This window comes from Pan paniscus, chromosome 8, assembly GCF_029289425.2.
Source record: "Pan paniscus chromosome 8, NHGRI_mPanPan1-v2.0_pri, whole genome shotgun sequence".
In the NCBI taxonomy this organism is placed as follows: Eukaryota; Metazoa; Chordata; class Mammalia; order Primates; family Hominidae; genus Pan; species Pan paniscus.
In genome coordinates, this window is record NC_073257.2 from 113,328,646 (window position 1) to 113,354,217 (window position 25,572).

At 36.5% G+C, this 25,572-nt stretch overlaps 1 protein-coding gene across 12 annotated transcripts in view; it reads left to right on the top strand.

Moving 5' to 3' along the window:
• BTRC (beta-transducin repeat containing E3 ubiquitin protein ligase) overlaps positions 1–25,572 on the top strand; it is a 201,033-nt gene that overhangs the window by 86,440 nt on the left and 89,021 nt on the right. For 8 of the 12 annotated variants that reach the window (XM_055093298.2, XM_003825489.4, XM_055093297.1 and 5 more), the window contains one exon: positions 20,032–20,109. The exons of the other annotated variants lie outside the window; for them this stretch is intronic. In XM_055093298.2, the coding sequence (XP_054949273.1) occupies positions 20,032–20,109 (78 nt within the window). The remainder of the gene's footprint in view (positions 1–20,031; positions 20,110–25,572) is intronic. 12 annotated transcript variants of the gene reach the window in all.

Here is a 25,572-nt window from a genome sequence, read left to right on the forward strand (position 1 = left end):
AATACAATGTAGACACGTCTTGTTTTGAACACAATTTAAATAATGTAATTTAATTACTGCCTAAGATTGCATATACTTCTTTGATTTGAATGATGGAAAAATTTCTAGGAACTTAGCCTGGGTTTGTTTCCTCATCTTTTCTTTGAAGCCAGAAAAGCATAGAAAAGCATATGTAAGCACTTTGACAAATGACATAATGTAGCAGCATATCAGAGTGGCACAGGTATTTTAAACCTAGCTCCAGTTCCTGAAGATGGTGAACATCTGCTTAGAGGTACTGTAGAGCTCCACAATGCACTAATTGAATTACTCTTTTCTGGAGTTGCGACTGCACTAATTGAATTAGAATCTCTTTCTCTCTCTCTCTGTCTCTGTGTGTGTGTGTGTGTGTGTGTAAATGAGATAATTCCAACCTTAACGGGAGAGACTATGAGAGACATGACTGATGGTGTGTACTGTGCTGCTATCTAATGGCAGCCTATGGAACTACTACGTGGTCTCCAGGGAAGAGAAAATACAGCGTGACCTCAGTCTAACCCCATCCAGTTTAGTTCAGAAGGTCCCAGGATGTAATTTTGTAATTCTAAATTGAAAAGGAAAGAATGTGATAAATTTCTTTATTAAAAATTAAGATATATTTTATTAGGCATAAAGTTTTTAAGTACTAAGTTACAAATATTCAACTGAATTAAAAATTTCCTTTAACTGGTGAAAAAAAATCGAGTTGGTGGGTCATCTTTTTTCTCATTTTGTCCTTCAGTGACATAAACATAAAAAGGAATTAACGTTTTTGAAATGTCTTAGCATCATAGAAAGGATAAATGATACAGGGCTTGTTCATATTTTTAAATACAATTTTTTTCCTGGTTGTTAGAAATAAGGTGTTACCAGATTTTGCTTATATGTGATTATGCTTATATTAATTATAGCAGTATCAAAGTAAGTTGTACAGATCTCACTTGCTCTTTTTTTTTTTTTTTTTTTTTTTGAGACGGAGTCTCGCTCTGTCACCCAGGGTGGTGCCATCTCGGCTCACTGCAAGCTCTGCCTCTCGGGTTCACACCATTCCCCTGCCTCAGCCTCCCGAGTAGCTGGGACTACAGGCACCCACCACCATGCCCGGCTAATTTTTTTGTATTTTTAGTAGAGACAGGGTTTCACCATGTTAGCCAGGATGGTCTGGATCTCCTGACCTCGTGATCCGCCTGCCTCAGCCTCCCAAAGTGCTGGGATTACGAGCATGAGCCACCGTGCCTGTCCTCTGTTGCTCTACTTAATAGTTTAAAAATTAACTTTACCACAAATTTGGGCACGTTTTAAACCCTCCTAAGTGAAGTCAGTTATTTTGTTCCTTTAAAAGAAAAAAAGAATCTTAGTCACAATTTACTGATTTTTGTAAAACATGCAAATGTAGTCCTGCGCAACATTAAAAGCAAATACACTGAGGACAACTCAACATGAAATATATTTTGATTCAGTTTAACTCTAGGCATTCTAACTTGTAAAAATGGCCCTTAACAGAAAAATACATATGTATAATCACTTGATTTATAGAATGTGTATGTGTGCATACAAAACCACTTCAGTGATAGAAAAGTGCTGTTGGTTACCATTCTGAGCATTTAAAACGATCACTTTCCATTTGATCATATTAAAGATATAGAAACAAGTATATAGCATAGAAAAGTTTTAATTTCTTCTATGTAATCTTCATTATTAAAATATGTTTGAATATGCCATTATTTTGTAGGCTAATTTGTTCTTCACTGTGAGATTGAGGTACTTAGATTTCTTGTATGAATAGCTCTCACTAAAATGACTATAATTTGTACTTTTTATATTGTCCTTAGGGACATTTTACTGATTTAGAAAATCCTTTTGACATCAAGTAGATGTAAGGCTTTACAAATAACATGGCCATTCACAAGTAGCCACAACTCCGATTCGATTCACAGAGTACCTTTTATTTGCCAATTACTGTACAAAGTCTTAGGCATAAATTAAGATTCAGAACCTATCCTCAAGGAGCTTATAGTTATTTGTTATACATGTATTAAGTACTTATATACCAGTCACTATGCATATAATTACTAGTGTTAACCATTAGTCATATGTATTTTTTTCTGATTTATTGAGCTAGAGGTCTGGCTAAGGAAATGGTATACTTATGTTCATATCAGATATATCTCATCTCAGCAAAAAAGTGATAATGTATATTTCAGACTAGTCTGTGTCTTAAATGGTTTTCTCTTGCCTTTACATACCTTCTAAGGGAGCAGTGTTGTTTGTGATAGCTGTACATGTAGCTTAAAAAGAGATGATAATATTTGTTACAATGCCTCCTACTGGTTGATCATAGATTTTCAATCCTTGTTGTCTTCAGAACTGGTAGTTCCCACTGGTGATTTGATAGTTTGGGGCTTCTACTGAGGCTATAACTGAGAAAGAGTCTATTGCATACAAGGTATAAAGTGCTTCTTTAAACAGTCTGTTTCTAGAACCTAAATTGTCCTGGGACCAGCTCTTGATATAAAAATTCATAGAAACCTGTTTTTCACAGAGTGTGGTAACTCCTTGCCATAGTGCTGTAGTGTTAAAATTCACATTGGCCAGGTTGTTCTGTAAATTAAACACTGACAGCTACCCTCAGGGGAACAGCCAATGTATTTATGATGATGTGCTGATTACACAAAATACACTGCAAGCAGAAAACAGCTGCAGAGAATAAACCTCTTAAAAAGAATACAATTACAAATAGCACCCTCAGTATTTCTAGTGGTGAGTGTCTAATGCAAGTTTCTTACTTAGTCTGCCTGAAAACAAAAAATCTGAAGGAGATAAATTATGGTTGAATGCACATGCGGTGCCAGCATAGCAGTGAACAAATTTCCTTTCTCAAGAGCATGGCTGTTAAGTGCACAGATTTCAGGTGTGGAGTAGTCTAACCACCCTCCCTCATTTTGTTAGGTTTTATTAGTGGTTTTCTCATATATAGTAGGGCATGGCCTTGAGGTTATAGGGGCTCTAGACATTTGAAAGATATTACACAATGAATGGGGCAGGAGGGTAACTAAATTGTGGTTACAAATTTCTGGTAGAAACTCGATATGTTAGGGTTTAGTTATCGACATTTCATTTGAAGATACGACTATATATTTTCAGTGTTATTAATGGCATTGAAGATGGTGCCCTTGGAATTAATAAAAGTCATGACTCTCTGGTAAGATCTTTCTGATTTCTTAGATTCTGTTTTTCAAGAATAATGGTGTTTTAGGACATTGGAATAGCTGATTGTATATTTGTAGGAGTATCAGCTCTCAAATATGTCCCTTTTCATTCCTGCATCTTACTGGTCACATGCATACAGGTAAGAAGATTAGAAAAAAAATTTTGTTTTCCCTATTTGAGATTCTCTGTGTTAGAGCTTAGGGTCAGTATCTATAAAATATATTTCAACTGCTGAGCATGCTAGCTTCTGTTTAAATCAGTAGAAAATATGTTGATCTTTCAAGACATAAATTTACTCAAGCCAACTGTAAGGTATAGCGCAGGGACATAGTGATTGGAAACAGTTCACTTCACCTGCCTGAAACTAAGAATCAACTCTTCAGTATATGGATCACTGGTATGTAATAATCGACTATTATCGGTCTGTCTGTTGGTCTCTTTTTAAATCAGTTTGGAACCTCCTGGAGTTATTTTCTTGGTCTACTGACATCAATCCCATGTGGCAGAGGAGTTGTGTATAATCGCTTTGGTTTAATCAATAGAATAATTGATAAACCAGATAAGATTTAAACTGATTATAGCCCCAGCAGAATTCCCCAGAGGCCTTGGACTCTCTTAATTTTGACATGTGTGTTGTGTACCCTGAGGATGAAGTGCAGTTTGAATTATCTGCTTTTATTTGCTTAATGACGGGGAGGGTGTTAAAGTCAAATGTTTAATTAACCCAGCAATGGGCTGCGTTGTCACTTACACACAGCTGATTGAGATATCTCATGGAGAATACTGAATAGGAATGATAATGTGGCACTGGGACGGAAGATTGCTTTTTCAATCCATTTGCTGGGTCACTGCTTTGAATGTCTTATTGGATGAAAGGCATTCAGCCTGGAGAAAAAATTCAGCATTTAAGTACATTTTGTTCTCTTTCCCCCCCACCCCCCCAACCCCCTCCGTGCTCAGAAGTTAACTAAAACAGATATGTTCTAGGTTTAATAAGCCATCCATGTACTAGTAAGAGATCAGGATAGCCAGTAGCCTCAAGCTACATAATTTCCTGTGGAAACGGAAAAATCCTACTAGCCTCTAAGGTATTCTAAATGTGAGCTCTTTTGTCCCTCACATCCTGTGTCCCTTGCCATTATTGTGAGGTTGTCTTTGGTTACTTGTCTCTTGCCTTTTTCTGTAGCGTTTGCTAGATGTGCAGCTACCTCTAGGGCCAAAGGCAGACCTTTTCCTCCCAAAGAAGCAAATTATCCAGTACATTTTTTGCTATTTGATATACCTGGCTTCTATTTGGTTGTAATTGTGACTAAGAATTATAATGAGACTGTTGAACTATTCAGAGAGATGAAAATTTGAGGCATTACAGATTCTTGCTTTTTTGGCTACTGCTATTATAAAAACAGTTGATGCTGTGTATATTTCATTTTGTTGAGAGGCACTTTGCTTTCTGTATGGACTAAAAAATTAGGCCAGGAAAGATTGCAATATTCAACACCATCAAAAATGCAATCTAGGCAACTGGAGTTTTAATGACTTGCTGCCCACAAAATATCCCTGACTAGCTTTATAATGGAATGTAAAAATTCATTGAAGGCATATGAGCAAAACTTTAAAAAAAATTAACCATGACTTTCCTTCTCTGTAGTTCTTATGTTTCTTCCCTCTATCCCCCAAAGATCTAAACCAGGAATTTACTAATTTTTTTCTTTGCTTTAGTCATTTGTATTCCAGAGAGCACAATAGGGAGAAGGATACAAGATTGATTTTTTTATGTGTGTCCTCTTGAAAGCAGAGTCTGGGGCATGAATACTGTGGGGGGTGGTGGGGGGCCGGTTACAAAGCAATAGAAGCATGCAGCTAGTGTTCGCGTGCAGGTTGGACTTTTTGCGGGTCAAGGCAGACCAGACGAGTAGCTTATCTTGAGGGACGCAAGTAATAGACCAAATATAGAGCAGCTATTTCAGGAATCATGTAGGTCATTTAATTATCCATTATGATTGAGTGGCTAATGCTCTTTTGGCAATTACATGACCTCTGTTATTCTTGAAACCTATCCAGGCCCTCGTGGGTCGAGTGACCCACAAGTCAGTGCTCTCAGACTTGATTCTACTCAGAAAGAAAGGAGATGTTGGGAACCACTGGCATTTAGAAATGGCCATGCTTTCTTTACTGACCACTACCCAGAATGTCCTTTGTACAGCAGTGATAGGCAACTGGTTTTGAAGTCAACTATTCCTTCATTGTATATAGGAGCAAAAGATGCATTATACATTGGTTTCCACAGGAGGGTATTTTGGCAGGAGATACTTTAATACCACAATTAGCTATTATGGTATTCACTAATTCTGTACTGTAAGAACAACTACTATGATATTAAAATTAATGTTTGATATCTGTCAAACCAATTATCTGTTACCAAACTCTGTAGTGGTATTTTCCATTCCATAACGCAACAAGTGCTATTGATGATAGCTAATAACAGATATTAGTATATTATTAATTACTAATAGTAATTATAGTAACAGAGATTAGTAATAATAACAAAATGCCATTGATGATAGCTAATAACAGATTTAAAAATATCATTCATTAAAATTAGCCTAATTTGAATTTCAGTGCTACAACGATTATTAAATTAAAAGGCCACTTTAAAATTAGGTTCTGGTCAAAGACAGAATAAGTTGGAAACATCTTGATTGTTTATCACTTTTTTTCTTTAATCAACCAAGTATTATTAATATTTCCAAAAAAAACCAATTTCTGCTAAATGATAGTAAAATTTTCTATAATTCAGTGACTTGTGGGATAATTTTGAGAAAAGAAAATGTACATTTCTTGTGATTCTTTAAATCGAAGATAGTTACGGTGTGGAAAGCAATGGCAGCATAATCAAATTAATTGTAGGATTTGTCAGAAATGCACAAAATTCTGCATAGTTAGCAAAATGGTAGATTAGAGGTATACAGCCATTCTCTAGCATTCCAGTAACTTAAGACCTTAGGCTTAAGAGAAATAATTTTGGTATTCTTTAAGTAGAAACTATTTGCATTGCTATAGAGAAAGGCAGTTCCTTCTATTGGAGAAAAAACATCTTTTAAAAATTTGTTACTTACACATCAAAGAGCATTGCTTTAAAACAACAACAACAACAAAAACCCAACAAGGTTGTTTATCCCTGGAGCAGTAAAATTAGCCATCCTTCCCAATAAATTTATTAAATTACCCCTGGTAGAACTCCAAGCTAATCTGTTTTGGTTTTATTTTCATTTTGTTGTTTGGTGATGTTAACAAATGAAAAATTGAAGACATGAATTGGTGTTTATAACCTTTGACCCTTCAGAAATAGAAGACTTCTCACTCAAATTTTAAATCCTTAAGCCAATACTACCTTAGGGTCTGGCTACTTAGAGACCCATGAGAATGCAGTTAATCTGAGTTATATTTGCTGTTTTCTGTTTAAAAACATATTTTCTCTCATTCTAGTTTTTTCATTTCTGTGGTGGAGATGAACAGAAAATGGAAAGCAGGATTTACAGCAAAAGTTACAGATTAAACTCAAGTATCCCAAATAAGGAGTATAATTAGTCTGCTTACCATTTTAAGAGGAAAGCAAGGGATATAATGTATGGTGTATAATTTTTTTTTTCTCCCTATATATTACTTTTCTTTAAGGCATACCCTTCAATATCTATGCTGAGACATGTTTTTCAGCCTTGGGAACCAAAAATTTATAGAAATAGGTGAGAGGAATGGTATTTGTAATTTTAAAGACCCGAAGAGACATTAAGGCAGTATCATTAGTGGGGAAGGACACAGTGTAATAATAAGCCTATATAATAATTTCTTAATTAGGAAAAAAAATAATGATTAAACAAGACCAGTCCATATTAGAGACATACACCTAAACACAGATCTTAATCTAGCCCAGTCTAGCTTTCAGAAATGTAGTTTATTTACTTGGGATGGTTTTACGTCTCGGGATATTAGCTTTTATCAAGTTTAAAGGAATCTTAAATTTCTTTCAAGATATTGTTGAATTGTAATAAAATGGTAATACCAAAGCAAGGAAGATATCCAAGGGGATGAAAGTCATTTAGCAAAAAGAAACAAAAAACCAGGAAACAAGGATGACAGAAAAAAAAAATTCATCAGAGAGAAAGAATTTTGTCATACATCCTAAGGGTTCTATAGTTCTCAGTCCTATTTTGATAAAAAAACTACTTAAGAAAATCTACAGAGGTCTTTGAGTTACAAAAATAACCAGATGTCCTTATTAGTAGAAGCAAATGTTTGCCTCTTAATTTACACAAAACTATATGCAGAGGATCTCTGGATGAAATATTTTTGTAAATATGGCAGCAAAGAAAATCATGGCACAAAAAAATCTGTCCAAAACACATAATCGTGAAGGTAATGTCTTAAAGAGGAAAGCAGTTTTTTAAAAGATTCCTATAGATTTAAAGGTAAAAGGTAAGTTAAGCTAGTTATATTTTGGTTTACATGATACGTATTCTTGGCTTTTTATTATGTATGTCTTTCTATCTGAAATCCTCCTGGTGAATTTTAATTCATTTTGCCTTGCTTATTTCTCTACTTTGTACATTGTTGTTGCATTTTGAACAGTGTAAACGTATGTGTGGATTGCTTTTTTTTTCCCTGAAAGAATGGTTGTCCTTTTAGTTCCATCACGAAAAACACAACCTACAGTGGTATAAGATGCCTGCTTTGCAAGCCTGTTTGGGATTTTAAAATATTAACCCACATTTTAATAAGTAGATGTAGTTTTGTAATTGCATTCGTACATTAAGCAGGATAAAAATGTAAAAAAAAAAACTACTTGAAAGGGTAAGGTAGGAAGTGTTTTTTTTGTTTGTTTTTAAATTAAGGCTTTAGAGCCAAAAAAAAAAAACCTGTAAAGTTTAAATGGACTATTACTTCTGATGTGGAGCATATTAACATAATTACAAACTCTTTTATATACTCATAGTCATTGCTAAGTTGATGTTCAAACCTTTGATTAAGAAGTCACAAAGCTGACTGTGTTCAGACAGCTGTGTAATATCGCTCCTATTCACAAAACAGATAACTGTTTTAGCCCCCTCCCTTTTTTGGTCCCCATATTTATTGCTACAAATTTGTCTTTCTCCTATAGCTAGACTTTTAATTAATGGTGAAACATTAAAATGTTGTATTGTGATATTTTCGGTGACTTGAATGTTAACAGAAAGCAGCACTGCTCATTCATGCCCTTGCCTTGTCACTCCCTGGTGCAGTTCATCTCTTCTATCCTTCTTATCAGAGTATCTCAGTGCTTAGTTGAGCTTGTTTATCTTAAAAGAGCAGGAGGCAGGCTTTTAGGGAGTAAGCTACATGTTCCAGTATAACAGGCACCAATGCTATTTGACTTGAAAAACATTTGATCTCTTACATTAACAGCCCATGTCACTGTAATAGGTAGTACAGCCGAGTTGTTCAGTTTTCTATTATTTTAGCTTTGAAATAACTGTTAGTGCTGCCCCAAAATCTTCGTGTATAAAATTGTATATTGGCTGTCCCCCCAGGACTCGTAAGTAAACAAGGTGATATGTGTGGCCAGAGGGAGGGTATTTGTTGGCTTTGTTTTAGATAATAACTGATCCTATCTAAAGATGTTTTCTGTCTGATCCCTGATAGTGGGTGCTGCATGACGTTGTATAAATTCGCAGACCTAGCAATATTTTAAGGCAGATTTCTGTTTGTTACTAATATATGTGCTCAGTAACTATTAATTATGAACTTTCATTTTTTTCTCTGATAATGAAACATTTAGTTTTTATGAAGCTTAATGTCAAAGATCCTACACAATTTGCCTAAGTATAGCAGTTTGCACAGCAGTTTTTGAAAATGGGCAAGCAAGAATTTAAAGGGAATGTTTGTTAGACTTAAAATATTACTTTATTTAAAAATAATTCAGTTGTGGATATAATTTCTGTGCCAGGAATAGTTTGACAGTTGTAATCAGGTAGCAGTATTAAAAGAACAGAAAACAAAATTCGTATAATCAGGTTGATGTTTTCTTCCTCTTTAAGAGTACTTCTCCTTTTAATAGTGGTAGAATGGCAGCAAATAATTTTAATCCTTCCTTTCTTCCTTTCTTCCTTCCTCTATTTTCAAGAATCTGATTTTTCTCATTCTTATTTTTTTCTGTTACAGCATTACCAGGCCACCCAGTTACTTTCTTAGAATTTAACCTAAATTAGATACATCAGCCAGAACAAGCATAATTGGTTGAAAGGCAGCCATCTATCTAGGGAGTTCTTCTAAATACTGAATGTGTCATGCGCTTTGACATGACATATCTGTAATCTCTGAATACAGAAAGCACTTTCTGTGTTAGCTGTAGGTGTTAAAGCAGTAGTGTGTTTTAAGAATGTGTGCTGTGCAAATTCTGGCTTGTGAGGTAATGACAAGTGTTTGCCTGCATAGACAATATATTTTTCCCCCCTGAGGTCCCTACACACCTAGTTTCCCTCAAGCTCATCATCTCTGTCAGGTTAATCAATAGGCACCGTATGGCAGAGGGTCAGTAATCAGTGTCATCGTGCCTTTAAATCGTGTTGAAAATTTGCTTAAAGCCTGGGCCAATTAACATCGAGATGATGAATGGATGGGAAGATGGGAAGAGCCTGCCGCTCAGGGGCTTTGTGAGGAGGAGATGCTCAGCTGTTGAGCAGCAGACACCAGCGAATAAAATCAGCCATTCATGTGAGCTCAGTCCACCCACTCTTAATGATAATGTCAATCTAGCAAAATATATACACATTGGAGTTGTCACGAGTTCATAAATCAAAGGAGTTTGTCAAAGGCATTCAGATTAACGAGGCAGCAGCAATAACAAGTCAAATTTGCATAGAGAATTGCTCAAATCTCAGTAAATTATGATCCTGTTTTTCATTTGATTATTTGCTAATGTCTCAAGAGGGAGAATGATTATATTAGCATGCAAAATCTACTCCAGAAGTAGAAATCTGAGGTATAGAAGACCAGTGCACTATGACAATTAATCAGTTTCTGCATACTAGCATAAATGCACAAGGCCCAGAAATGAACTTCTTTTTTATTATTATTTCTCTTTGCTACTGATCCAAATGGTTCAGCTTGACAGAGACTTTATATTGCTTTAACAGTGTTCTGAATTGTGCCTGCAGGCAAGACATAGTTATGCAGCTATAACCAACCTATCCATCTGCCAACCAGATTGGAATTCTCCTATCCAAGGCTTCCATTAACCCCCACTGACAGCTCCAAACAGGATTAAGAATTTGGAAGCATAAAAAATAGTTGTTCTTTGCAAATATACACAATCCCTCTGCATTTTGAGAAAGGATGCATCTGTAGTGTTTTATGATTAGTGTCGGACAGTGTGGCGGGGAGAAAGCCTGCTTGGCAGTTTTTTGACTTCTGTCACAGGGAGTAAGGCAGTGCTAATGGAAGTCCTCTTTGGTTGTCCCAGAGAATGTTGTCCATTCTATCTAGTTGTTAGCACTGTGCTTGGAATTGGTATATTACTAGAAAAGAGCACTCCTTGAAAGCCTTAACTGGTGAATCTGTGGAGTTTAGCAGTATAGGGAGGCCTTGATGTGGTTGTGGTTTAATAGAGTATGTCAAATGATAAACATGCTGGAGAAGCAATGTGCATGAAAACATGCCAGACAATATCTTAGGAGGACACTTTAGGTCCTCCCTAAAATGAGTCCTTGAATAGGATTTTCCAAACAGCTTCTGAACTTAAATGACCTAAGTTTTCCCCATTGTATCCTAAAAGGATTAATTAAAATTTGTTTAAACACACACACAGTGTTTTTTTTTAATGTCACCTTTCATAGAAGAGTTTGAGTGATTTTGTCCATGTAGCTAAAATATCTGTTAACCTTGTAAAATAATAATTTCTGTTTTTGTAAATTGTAAATTTATATTTGGAGGCTAAATTAGCTCCAAGTCACATAATAAGTTAATGAGAAAAAGTATTAATCCAATTACTAATTTACCATTGAAGTTCACTATACTGTGTTTGCAATTAGTTACTAGAAATCGGTCTCAGGATTTTTTCCTTCAGGTGGGTTGTCATTCTCTACGATGATGAGCAGATGATTTCATTTTTAAAATGTGTTCAAAATCAGTTATAATCCACCACAATTTACCTGCTTTGCTAAAATGATAGAATTATCCCAGTTACAGAGTCCTTCAAATCCTCCAATGGTAAATTAGTGAAGTATGTGGCATTGGTGGGAAATGTTCGCTTGTAGCTTTGGAGCTGGTTATTTTATTTATAACGGATGTCTCTTCAAACAGGTTCAGGCTCTGTTGCACCATCCAACCTTGAGCAAGATGCTTACTCAAAGATTATTGTAAGTCATTATGAGTGGCTTGACTTTTCATCACTGTGTAAATTAGTTTAATTTTTTATTTGATTATATAATCAACTCTTAATTATCCATTTTATCAGGAGTTGTGTGTTCAAATAGATAACTGAAAATAGTAAATAAGCCACTTACTAGGTCATGGGGAATATTGCCCCAGCTATGAACCTGCTGTGTGCTGCCATCAAAACATCTTTACTTCTTGAATTGGACAGTCAAAAATACAAACAACCTCAAAGTTAGGAATGCTTTGGTTAAGGGTTGCCAAACTTTGTCTGTAAAGGGGCAGATAATAAACATTTGAGGCTTTGTGGGAGATAGGATCTTTCTTGTGGCCACTTACCTCTTCCGTTGTAGTGTGAAAGCAGCCACAGACAAATCGTAAATGGATGGGCATGGCTATAGGCCAGTTAAACTTTATTTGCAAAACTATGTGTCAGGCCAGAGCTTGTAACTGCTGTTAACTGATCATACTGGCATTATAAGTAGTGGGACAGTAGGACTGCAGTTGGGCTGCCACTGAAGTTCCTCTGCTATTAAAAACAAAACAAAACAAAACTTTTTTTTAAGCTAGCTGGACAGTCTGGGTTTAGGGTTTCAATTATTCATTGAGCATCTGTTATCTGTATACTTACGTAATGTGTTAGTGGGTAGAGGGAGCTACAAAGACTTTTCCCAGTAATCTTTCAATCTTACTGGTTAGTCGAAAGTAACAGTGCAGACATTTATCTAATTAAGTGCCTGTTGTGTGGATCAAGATTAAAATTTAGTTAGGGAATTTCCAGTAGAGTAAGGTGGAGTAGTTTTATGGTTTCTTGGAGAAGATGACAGTTAAACCTCATTTTAAGAATGTGTAAGACTTGAATAGATGAGATAATCTTGTGTTTATAATTGTTGAGTGAACTAGACTGGAGTTAAGAATCCTTCCAGGCCAGACTCTGTGGCTCATGCCTGTAATCCCAGCACTTTGGGAGACGAAGGCGGGAGGATTGCTTGAGGCTGTGAGTTTGAGACCAGCTGGGTAATATAGTGAGAACCCCTGTCTCTACAAAAAAACAGAAAAATTAGCCTGGTGTAGTGGCTTACACCTGTAGTCTTAGCTAGTAGGGAGCCTGAGGCAGGAGGATTACTTGAGCCCAGGAGTTGGAGGTTACAAGGAGCTATGATCATGTCATTGCACTCCAGCCTGATGTGATAGAGCAAGACCCTGTCTTTAAAAAAGAATCCTTTCAACCCCGAAATTTCAAGATCATATCACCTGTTGGTGAGACTATGAAGAAACTTGCTTAACTGGGGCAGAAAAGATGTGTTGTGGGAAATAACTTGGTGTAATATAGTAGGGAATTCTGGATGGTCCTGAAAACCAGGCCTAGAACTTCATATTTGATTTCATAGAAATAAAGAGCCACTAAAAATATTTTAGGGAAAGACCATTATGACAGTAGCAGTGTTAAGAAAGATTAACCTGGCAATAATATTCAATGCAAGAAACTTTTTTTTTTCTTTGAGACAGGGTCTCACTCTGTCGCCCAGGCTAGAGCACAATGGCATGATTACACCCCAAACTCCTGGGCTTAAGCGATCCTCCCGCCTTAGCCTCCTGAGTAGCTAGGACGACAAGCATGTGCCACTATGCCCAGCTAATTTTTTTTTTTTTTTTTTTTTTTTTATGTAGAGGTAGGGTCTTGCTATGTTACCCAGGCTGGTCTTGAACTCCTGGCCCCAAGCAATCCTCCTGCCTCTACCTCCCGACAAGAAAACATTTTAAAATTCACATTATATTCTCTAGCTTTGTGCTGAACCTCTGAAATATAAGATGAAACAGAAACTGGCCCTGCCTTGAAGGAATTTACAGTAGTGTGGGGTGGGAAGCATGTTCATGTAGAGATATAAAGAGATATAAAGAATTAAGTGCCAATTGGAAGTGAAGTTTTTCTTCGGAGTAATTAATTCTAACTGCAGGTTAGGCATAAGGGGATAAAGGCTTCTCAGAGAAGGTATCATTTTAGCTGACTCTTGAATCGGGATTTTTAGTAGATGAAGAGATTGGGAAAGAAGCCTGTTACATGTTAAGGGACTAGAATTAACAAAAACACAGAGATGAAAGAGTGGTTTCCTTATTTTGGTGAATGATAAATAATGTCATGTAAATGGTACAGAGACTTTGATGGAGTGTTAAGTTGGCTGTCTTATGGATGCTGTATTAAGAAGTTTGGGTTTATCCTGTTATTGCCAAAAAGCTATAAAAGGCTTTTGAACAGGAAAGTAACCTTTTTAGAATGATGATTCTAATGGCCGGGCATGGTGGCTTACGCCTGTAATCCCAGGACTTTGGGAGGCCGAGGTGGGTGGATCACTTGAGGTTAGGAGTTCGAGGCTAGCCTGGCCAACATGGTGAAACTCTGTCTCTACTAAAAACACACACACACACACACACACACAAAATTAGCTGGGCATGGTGGCGCATGCCTGTAATCCCAGCTACTCGGGAGGCTGAGGCAGGAGAATCACTTGAACCCAGGAGGCAGAAGTTGTAGTGAGCTGAGGTTGCCACTGCCCTCCAGCCTGGGTGACAGAACGAGACTCTGTTTCAAAAAAAAAAAAAAAGAATGATGATTGCCACTCTAGTGTATAGAATATATCATTTGGATTTAGGCAAGGATGTCAATGTCAGAAGGCTGTCTCAATAGTAATAGCACTGGTAAGAGGTGTTGTGGGTCTGGACTAGAGTAGAAGCAGTGGAAATGCAAAAGTAGGGTCAGATGTATTAAAATAGATGATTCAAAGAAAAAGTTTATAGACTGGAAATTAGCTAGATATGTTCAAAGAAAAAAAAAGGAATGAGTAAAAACTGACTCTGAGGATTTAAGTCTAGGATAAAAAGAAAAGTTGGGAAGGAAAGAGCTGACCTAGAAATGAGTGGAGATGGTAAAAGAGTGCTTTAAATTTAGATGTGTTGATTTTGAGACAGTTTAAGCTTATCACCTGAATACTTTTTTAATATAATTACTTTCTTTTTTATTTGCCCAGTTTGGTTGTGGAAACATTTTATCCAAAATGCATCCCTGAGGTCTAATGCATGAGCTTTAGCAGTATTTCCTTCATTGACCTTTTCCTACCCAAATCTCTGTTACTGTATCTGCAGGTGTTACAGCCCAAATGCATCTAGTTTGGAGTTAAATTCAAAGTTGACAGGGAGACTTTCATTCTGCCCTTTCAATTCTAAGCTAGTAAGCACTGAGCTAAGAAATAAATATTTGAGTTAATATAAAAGGTAACAAGTTGTGCACTGGGCTAAGAAATAAATATTTGAGTTAATATAAAAGGTAACAAGTTGTGTAGAATCTTTTACAAAAATATTTTAATATACTATAGTCCCCACTTATTCATAGGGGGTATGTTCCCCAGTGGATGCCTAAACCACAGATAGTTCTGAACTCCATGTATACTATGTTTTTTCCTATGGACACATACCTATGATAAAGTTTAATTTATAAATTAGGCATAGTAAGAGATTAACAACAATAAGAATAAAATAGAACAGTTATAACTACACTGTAATAAAAGTTACATGAATATGCTCTCTCAAAATATCTTACTGTACTGTACTCACCCTTCTTATGATGATGTGAGACAATAAAGTGTCTATGTGATGAGATGAAGTGAGGTAAATGACCTAGGCATTGTGACACAGCATTAGGTTACTACTGACCCTTTGACAGCATGCTACCTGCTTCAGGTGATCCTGGATTATTGAGCCATGAAGATGTTGGTAGTGGGATGTCAGGAGCAGACAATGTCAATGACTCATGGTCGAGTAGCATGTACAGTGTGGATACACTGGACGAAGGGATAATTCACATCCTGGGCAGGACAGAGCTACCAGAAAGGTGCACAATTGAAAACTATTTCTAAAAATTTCCATTCAATATTTTAGGACCTCAGTTGACTGTAGTAACTGAAATTGCGTGAGTGAAACTGTGGATAAGGGAGGACTACTGTAATGCTATTCATAGACTATTAGTACTCAAGGACTACAAACACATTCTGCAATTTATTTACTATAATGAAACTTTCCATCTGAGTATTGGGAATCTGTTGTTCTGAGCAGGCAGGTTTGCTTAGGGTTGGTTTAAAGTTAAGCAGTAGAATATAACGTTAATTACATTTGATGGAATTTTCCCCCTAAAATTTATTTTTCACTTAACTTTTCTCCCATTTCTTAACATTTTATTATGGATTTAATTAATTTTTTATTTTGACATAACTTCAGATTTATAGACAAGTGAAAAGAATAGCACAAAGAATCTCCTTACACCCTTTCACGTAGATTTACCTAATGTTAACATGTTACCACATTTGTATTATATCTGCTTATAAATACATATACACACGCACATACATCCATTTATGTATTATTTTTTCTGAACAATTTGAAAGTTACAGACGTAATGTTCCATCCCCCCTAAATGTTTCAGTGCGTGTTTCCAGAAAAACAAAGACATTTTAATAAAAATAATCACAGTACAAATTATCAAAACCAGGAAATTGAATGGATAAACAAAACTGTGGCACATCCATACAGTAGATAATACTACTTGGCAATAAAAGGAAAAGAAATACTAGTATTTACAACAACATGAGTAGATCTCAGATATTTTATGCTAAGTGATAAAAGCCAGATTCAAAGGTTACGTACGATATAATTCCATTTATATGACATTCTGAAAATGGCACAAATTATTGAGCCAACAAATCAGTGATTTTCAGTGGGGAGAGGGTTGACTATTAAGGAGAATTTCAAGAGAATTTTGGGAGTGGTGGAATTTTTCGTTTTTTAATGGCGGTGTTATACAACTGTATGTTTTTGTCAAAACTTACAGAGCTGTATACCAAAAAGGGTAAATTTTTCTGTATGTAAATTTTAATGGTGGGGAAACAATCAGGAAATTAATATTGATACAGTGTTATTAGTTCACCTACAGAACTTACTAAAAAGTTTCCAATTGCCTCAACAGTGTGTGCTATACCTCTTTAGTTTCCTTTAATCTGAAACAATTCCTTAGTCTATTTCATGGCCTTGACATTTCTTAGGTACAAACTAGTAACTTTATGGAATGAAATACTCATTTTTGGGTTAGCCTGATGTTTTCTTATAAGTAGATTTAAGTTTTGTGGTTTTGACAAGGATACCTCACAAGTGATGTGCTGTTTTCAGTACATCATATTAAAAGGCACACAATGTTAAGGTGGCGTCTGCTGGATTTCTCCACTATGAGGTTACCCTTTTTTCATTGTAACTATCAAGTATCTTATAGAAAAAATATTTTGAGATTATGTGACCATCCTGTTAACTTGTCAAACTTTCACTCACTTATTGTAGTTTTAAATTTTACTTAGGTTTTTGAGATGGTGTCTTGCTGTGATGCCCAGACTGCTCTCAAACTCCTGGACTCAGGCAGTCCCTCTGCCTCCACCTCCTGAGCAGCTGGGATTACACGCATATGCCACAGTACTAGGCTCACTTGCTAATTTTAGCACCCAATGATGATTCTTGCTTATATTAATCACTTATCCTTAAATAGAATTTATTGGATATAATTTACCCTGATGATCTAGGAAAATTATGCACATAGCTTATTGGGAATCCTCATAGATAAAGATGCAAGGAATAACTGTGTTGCTGAGCTTTCCTGGGTGATGTTGGACAGGCTTTGAGAACTATTGAGGTGACTACTTAGGTATACATGGCTATTTCATCATTACCCCTTACCCTCAAGACTGTAGACCTAGTAATCTCATTCACTGGCATTCTGCTTCTACTCTTTAGTATTAGGAGGGTTCCTAATCCTTGTTCCTGATATCATGACTGTTCAATGTCCCTACCTCTATTTTTTTGTAACAACATTATAAGTTGGATTTTTTGTTTGATTTGATTTCTCATGATGGATGGCCCAGAGTAAAAGTGTTGGGTTAATCTGTATTAAAAGAACATACCAATGTTTATGGGTTTCCCCCATTTTTTGTTTAAGAGTTATTTTTAACAATACCATTTAAATATTCTTTGCCCTAGTGGGATAGAAAGGGGAAAGGAACTCCTAAGAAGCTCTGTGTTCTATGTTAGGTTAGTAACACCCTTTAAGCTCCCTTTGTGTTTTCATTCTTTAGACATTTTCATAATACCCACCCAGTGGTTATCCATCTAAATCTGATAAAATAGAGGGTCAGTAAAAAGAAAATTGTGAGTAAGGGCTAGTCAATACTCAGGCTGTTAGGTTGAGATGACTATTTTTCACTTTATAATTCAGTATAGAGGAGTTTGCCAGCAATTGTGTATCAGCCCAAGTACCTGTATAATAAAAATGTGATTTATAGTATCTTTGGTGTGACAAACTTCCAGCAAAAAGTAATTAGGCTCCAAGTTATATGATAACATTTCAAAAAAATAATTAATTTTGAAATACAGGATCTTACACTGAATTAAACAGGTTTAGTTTATCTGATCTTTTTATTTATTTATTTAAAGGAGGAATTTCATGACCTGAAAGAGAGTTACTTGCAAATTCTAAGTTTATAATTGGATACTGGCTTAAGCTTCTATTATATAAGGCATTTAATTTTGGTATTTAAAACATTGATCTTTACATTTAAAAAAAAAAAGTTAAACATACAACTTGATGTTATGGGGTAAATAAATGTTGACCTTTCCCTTTCTTTGTTTGATACTCTCACATAGCATGTATTGCCAGTCGCCTCATTTGTCAAGCTTTGTAGTCATTAATTCAATTATATCCTTCCTCCATTTTTTGGTAGATGATCTCCATTCCTTTTTTTCCAAACAGGGAGGAAAAGAAGTTAGAACTCTGAAGTTCTTGAGTCTCTGTCCCTTTCTTTGTAATATAGCATGCTTTTTCTTTAATTTTAGGGACTTTTACAAGGGATCATCACAAATGTAAAATATCAAGTTAAACCTCATAAGATATTTCTGCCCAAAAGAAACACATTAGGGTACTGGCCTGTCAGGCTTACTAAAGGTGACACACAGGTGTCAGCCACAGAGGTGAAAGGGCCTCAGAATGACACAGTACGTTTTTTATCTCTCAGTATCTTTCAAAATGTAATATCTAATACAAACCAAAAAAGTGAAACTTACATGTAGGTTTAGAACACAGTAATGATTGTATATTAATAATTTCATGCTTGTATGAAAATTTTCAGATAAACTCTCATGTTAAAAATAATTTCTGAACCTACAAATAAACTAACTCTCCTGTTAGAACGTTATGACTATATGTAATGTAAGGAATATATTAACTGTAAGTTTTTTGTTGTTGTTGTTTTGAGACGGAACCTTGCTCTGTCACTCAGGCTGGAGTGCAGTGGTGTGATCTCGGCTCACTGCAACCTCGGCCTCCTGGGTTCAGGCGATTCTCCTGCCTCAGACTCCCGAGTAGCTGGGATTACAGGCACCCACCACCACACTTGGCTAATTTTGTATTTTTAGTAGAGACACAGTTTCAGCATGTTGGCCAGGCTGGTCTCAAACTCCTGACCTCAGATGATCTGCCCGCCTTGGCCTCCCAAAGTGCTGGGATTACAAGTGTGAGCCACCGCACCTAGCACAACTGCAGGGTTTTAAATATTAATGTTATTAATGTTACTAATGTTGTTGCCGAAAATGGAACTCAAATAATATGTAATTTGGATTTTCTGTATTTTGCCTTGTAGATAGTGATTTACATATATTGACTAGCAGATTTTTAGTACTTATGAACTCATTTTCAATTGGATTGTTGTTTTTTTCCCCCTCCTAAGTATATAAAAACCCCACTGACATTTTAGGGCCTCTAGCTGCTGTTTGAGGTGACAGTGCCAAGGAATGGACTCTAATCCTAAACTACTGAGTAAATGTTTTTTTAAGTCCTATGCTACTTTTATCAAAGAAAATAAAATAAAATCTGAGAAGAGGGGGAAGAGAAATAACTATTTTTAGGACCCAGACTTGGAGATCTGTGCCAACCAAACATTTACTATAATCGAGAGAAGGTAATAATCATGGTTTTAGTTGTCATCAGCTAAGTGTGGGCTGGAACTTTCTTGTATCCAGTGTCAACCTGTGTCAAAGTGCAAGCTAGAGATCTAATGAATATGATCTCCTACACAATGCTTAAAGATACATGAAATACTTCCCATCTAAATCCTTACATAATTTATTTATATACATGGGCATATGTTTTCTTTTACATATGTGTATATCTGTATGTATGCAAATCTTCAAGTGAATAATTGTATAAATATATGTATGTTCTAACTTACAGAATTAGAAATGTAATTCAGTTTACTCCCAAAGGATAAGATTGAAGATAATGAGAACTGAATTAAAGCTTACTTTCTTTCACAGAATTCCTCAGAGAGAGAAGACTGTAATAATGGCGAACCCCCTAGGAAGATAATACCAGAGAAGAATTCACTTAGACAGGTATGAAATTCAGCCTTACTTAAGATAAAAAGCTACCAACAACAAAACAAAAGACAGGAAACCCTTGATTTGCCATTCTTTAAGCACTGGAGCTTATATTAAGAGTACTCGGACGTTGGCCTGGCCATAGCCATCACTTTCAATCAGGTGACATGGTTTTCCCAGTTATTTAAAAAACATTCTAGGTATACATGTACAGGACAGCTGGTTGGCATTTTTAAAAAAGTATAAAAACAGATCTGCCTGTAATAAAGTTAGCCCTTTTAGTATGAGCAATATTTTGTTTGCTTTTTCTGGAAGGAAAGGCCATTGTTAATAATAACTTAAAAAAACAGCAGCCGGGCAAGGTGGCTAACGCCTATAATCCCACCACGTTGGGAGGCTGAGGCAGGCGAATACCTGAAGTCGGGAGTTCGAGACCAGCCTGACCAACATGGAGAAACCCAGTCTCTACTAAAAATGCAAAAATTTGCTGGGCGTGGTGGCGCATGCCTGTAATCCCAGCTACTCAGGAGGCTGAGGCAGGAGAATCACTTGAACCCCAGAGGCAGAGGTTGCGGTGAGCTGAGATCGCGCCATTGCACTCCAGCCTGGGCAACAAGAGCAAAACTCCGTCTCAAAAAAAAAAAAAAAATAGCTCACCACTGTGCCCCAATAGAAGGTAACACATTTTACTTGTGAAAGTTCAATACCATTGTGTTCTTGTAAAAATTAGAATGTCCTTGGCAAAAACAAGAAACACAAGTTCTTATGACGTTGCCAGAGAATAAGTGTGCCACCTATTCATTTTTATTTATATTATTTTATTTTATTTTTATTTTTGAGACAAAGCCTCACTCTGTCGCCCAGGCTGGAGTGCAGTGGCGTGATCTTGGCTCACTGCAACCTCTGCCTTCTGGGTTCAAGCGATTCTCCTGCCTCAGCCTCCTGAGTAGCTGGAATTACAGGTGCCTGCCACCATGCCTGGCTAATTTTTGTATTTTGGGGTTTGTTTTTTTTTTTTTGAGACACAGTCTTGCTCTATCGCCCAGGCTGGAGTGCAGTGGTGTGATCTTGGCTCACCACAACCTCCACCTCCAGGGTTCAAGCAACTCTTCTGCCTCAGCCTCCTGCGTAACTGGGACTACAGGTGCCCACTACCACACCGGGCTAATTTTTGTATTTTTAGTAGAAACGGGGTTTCACCATGTTGGCCAGGCTGGTCGCAAACTCTTGACCTTGTGATCTGCCCACCTAAGCCTCCCAAAGTGCTGGGATTACAGGCATGAGCCACTGTTCCTGACCTAATTTTTGTATTTTTAGTAGAGACAGGGTTTCACCATGTTGGCCAGGCTGTTCTCAGACTCCTGACCTCAGGTGATCTGCCCAGCTTGGCCTCCCAAAGTGCTGGGATTACAGACATGAGCCACCACACCTGGCCCTGTATTCATTTTTAATATTAAATTGGATACAATGAGCCTCAGCAGCAGTAAAAATAATTCTAATTTACTTGGATTTATAGCATTGTTCTAGGAGATAGGAGATCTAATATTTGTTGAGCACCCACCGTGAACATGATGCTTATTTGATTTAACCCTCACAATAACCCTGTAAAGTTTTTAGATATGATGTGACTTCCAATTTATAGATGAAGAAAATGGAGGGTTAGAGAGGTTAGATGACTTGTCTAGCTAATTAGTGATTTGATACTCAGATCTCAGTGTTTCCAAAGCGTTTCTACTTGTGCCTTCTGACTTCAGTTTATATATAGTGTTTAGAGGGAAAGTACTTGAAACTGTGACACATTCATTTTTTAATTTACTATATGTTAAATGTTTTTTGGATGAACACTTCTTTTTTTTATAAAAATAATTGTTTAGTAAATAGAATTGAATCATCCAGGAAGCTTTAAAAAAAAAACAAACAAAAATCCACAAATGATCAGTAATTGATGTTGAGACAGTTACAATTTTAACTGTTTGGAGAATCAACACCTGATTTGTTCATCTAAACCAATAGGACAATACTGAATAAGATAAATTGGGAAGTAGGAACACTCTGCCCACTATACAGAAACAACTGTCGGAAAACAATGACACAACAAAAGTTTTGGCAACTTTATTTAAGCTAACAAACGAATTTTCTCTCTGCAAAGTTATAAATTAATTTTAATAGGCTGATCCAGATGGTCCATATGGAAAATGGATAGGCTGATCTGTTGAAAATTAAACTAAATTTATCTCTCTCATACTTCAAACTGAAGCAAGAGAGAGAATCATGCCTATTAAGTCCAGCACATACAGATGGACCAGCAGGTCACACATGGGACTAATCTGATTCATTTTAAAAATAAATGCATACATTATTGAATCATTTTCTACTTGCAAGATCTGTTGTGTGCAGTATTCGAAAGAGATTTAATGTTGTTTTTTTCATTGCCGTTTTAGCAGGTTCTCTTCCCCACTCCCCCTGCCCACTTTAATTTAACAACCTTTCCCCCCCGCCCCCATGGTGCTTTGAAATGATTTTTCTAATATCTGTCATTCAGTGTTGAGATCCAAGCTCTGGAGATTAATTAGGTCATGAGGCTTTTTCTCCTCCCTTCTTTGTAAAGGGTTTTATCTCCATTCTCTTTGTGAAGAGCATGAACTCAATGTTCTTGGAAAGAGAAATGGCCTTTAGAAACAGGGAAGTAGGAGATCCTCCTGGGGCCCTCAGAGTCTTTTAGCTTCTGGGTGTTTTAGCAGCCCCATGAATGCAGATTTGTAAATTTATTGCAGTGCCATCTGGTTTTTTGCTCGAACCAGATTACTGTTGGCTTGTGTCTGTCTATTGTGGTGGTCACTCCCTAGGAGCTTGCCCTCTCTATCTTAGGGAAGAGTGATGAATAGCAGGGGTCAATAGAAGCGGGTCACAGGGCAGCTGTCCAGGACTGCCCTGAACTTGATTACCCCATTGCTGATTTTTTTTAAGGTAGGACATAGTATATAAGCTGTTTAAACTCCCTCTTTTCTCTATTGCATATGACAATAATGAAGTGCCATTTGCTATTTTGTTTTTTTGTTTTTGTTTTGTTTTGTTTTTCCTGTAGTCAACTTCTGTAGACAAAAAGATGTCAAGGCCGCCTTATACCTAGTGTTGATACAAGTAGGATTTGCATCTCATTAACTTGAGATTCTTTTGCAGATATTTCTAATGGGATTTCAGAAACTCACTATTGATTATAAAAAGTTCAGTTATCTTCTAGCAATTTAACATTGTTTTTAACTAATATTATAGTTGACATATATTATTCAAAAATAGCGTTTTGCCATTGTTGATAGGACATAACTACTGCATGTTAATTTGGAGAGCTATTTAAATATTGGAGGAGCAAACAACTTTATACCAAAAATTTGGCAAGTTGAACAAATTCCTTGAAAAATACAACTTACCAAAACTCTTAACACAGGGTGAAGCAAAATTTGAATAGCCTGATGTCTATTAAATAAATTTAATTAATCTTCAGAAGGGACATGTGGTTTTACTGGTGAATTCAACAAATATTTAAGGAAGAAATGATACGAATTTTATGCCAGACCCTTTCACAGAATAGAGAAGGAAAGAACACTTCTTGACTTGTAAATCCACCATAACAGTAATTCCAAAACCCAACAAAGATATTACCAGAACAAGAAATAATGACGGTGGAAATTAAGAGACACTGTTCCCTGTGTCTGTCACCAAGTCATTTTGTATACCTGCTTTTTCGTTTCATTTCCAGCATCTGAAGATGGAAGAGTTTGGGGTAGGGAGAGGAAGTAGAGCAGTATATCCTTGTAAAGAAAGTTAATTTTCTTAGTTTCAGAATAATCTCATTTCTTGGCATTAAATAAGAACTTTTATATAAAGGATGTACAAAATAGCTACAATTTTTGTTTTACTCCTAAAAATGTGAAGTCAAGGAAAGGATAGCCACTGTTTTCCTACCTTTTATTCCTATCTGCAATCAAGGGCAAAGGCCTGGGAGGATACATGAAAGTACTCATTACTTTTTGAAAATTGTGGCATTACAACGTTCAACTCTTTGCTTCTCATTGGTGCTAATAGGATCTGTCAGCCCTGCCTTTCTCTGTAATTGAGTAAATTGTGACCGTTGTCTAATCCCTCTCCCATCCCCCATTTCCTTTGTGTATGTGTCCACTTACCATCCTGAGAACGTGGGCAGTGATAAATAAAGCATTGAGTAGAGCTCTCTCAACTCTCTGAAAGCAGCATGATGCCAGCCCTCTAGTTATATTTCTTTAAGTGTTTAGGTTTTTCTGTATTCTTTCTCTTGTGTAGCTGGAACCCTGGGGATGCAAAGCCATGAGAGAGGCCAAGAAGCTAACAAAGTAGCTGTCTCCCTTGTTAGCTTGTTCCTTTATTCTTTAAAAACAAGATAAAAACCATCTGGCTCAGGGCATTACATTTTCCTCCCCCATGCACCTCTATAGATGGAGACTTCACCTGCAGTGAGGGTTTACATTGATTAGGGAGGGAGCAGTAATTCAAGCTTCCATCCTCTTCAAGGATACTTTGCAGTCTTTAAAGGTGCTGACCCACTGAGTTAAACTGTCAAGGGAGGATAAAAAAGTATCTTCATCCCAGGAGGTAACAGCTGCCAGGTTTTCAACACCTTGCACGCTGCTGGAAAAATGTCACAATTGTCAGCTGAAAGAAAAATGACTGTGTTGTCATCTTCTGTTAATGACTGGGCCTTATAAAAGGAACTACATAAGTCTTTTAGAAGGAATAAGTAGCTGTTTCCCTTTTCTACCATATTCCCCTCCCCTGAAAAAATTCCTGCGTTCTAAACATTGCCTTGGAGTAGATCCACAAAAAACAGCAGTGAAGAACTTAAATCAGCCAGTATAAGCATGGAAGTCTGATGGGCATAGCTCCTTTATACAGTTGGATGAGTAGGAGGAAAAAGCACATCACTGACACAGAAAATGACATTATAGTGTGTATTAACAAAACAACAACAACAACAAAAAGTCATTCATAAGCCAGTGAACTGAGAGAAAACATACTGTATTTCTGTTCTTTGGAGGACAATTTATTTTCAAGCAGCATCCAGATGGGTAAATACCAAGACATTTCTTTTTTCAAGAGAGCTCCTTTTCTTCCTTTAAAAAAAAAAAAAAAAAAAAACACAGAATTTGCTTCCTTTAATAGCTCTGTAATGTTCATATATGATGGCATTCCCTTCTTTCTGATTTGATTGATGAGGGAAAAAGGTTTAATGAAGTCCCTGATATCAGGCAGACAGGGTTTTTTTTTTTTTTCTCTATTTGTTTTAGGTTAGTCACTTTAATTGTATTGAGTAATTAGAAGGTACACACAGCCAAGGGAGCTTTGTTCTGGTAATTGCTCGAGAAAACCCATTCCCTATCTGCCGTTGCTTTGTGTTAAGACACTTCTCCCTCTAGTGGCAATAGTAAGCACTTTGGCTTGGCAGTA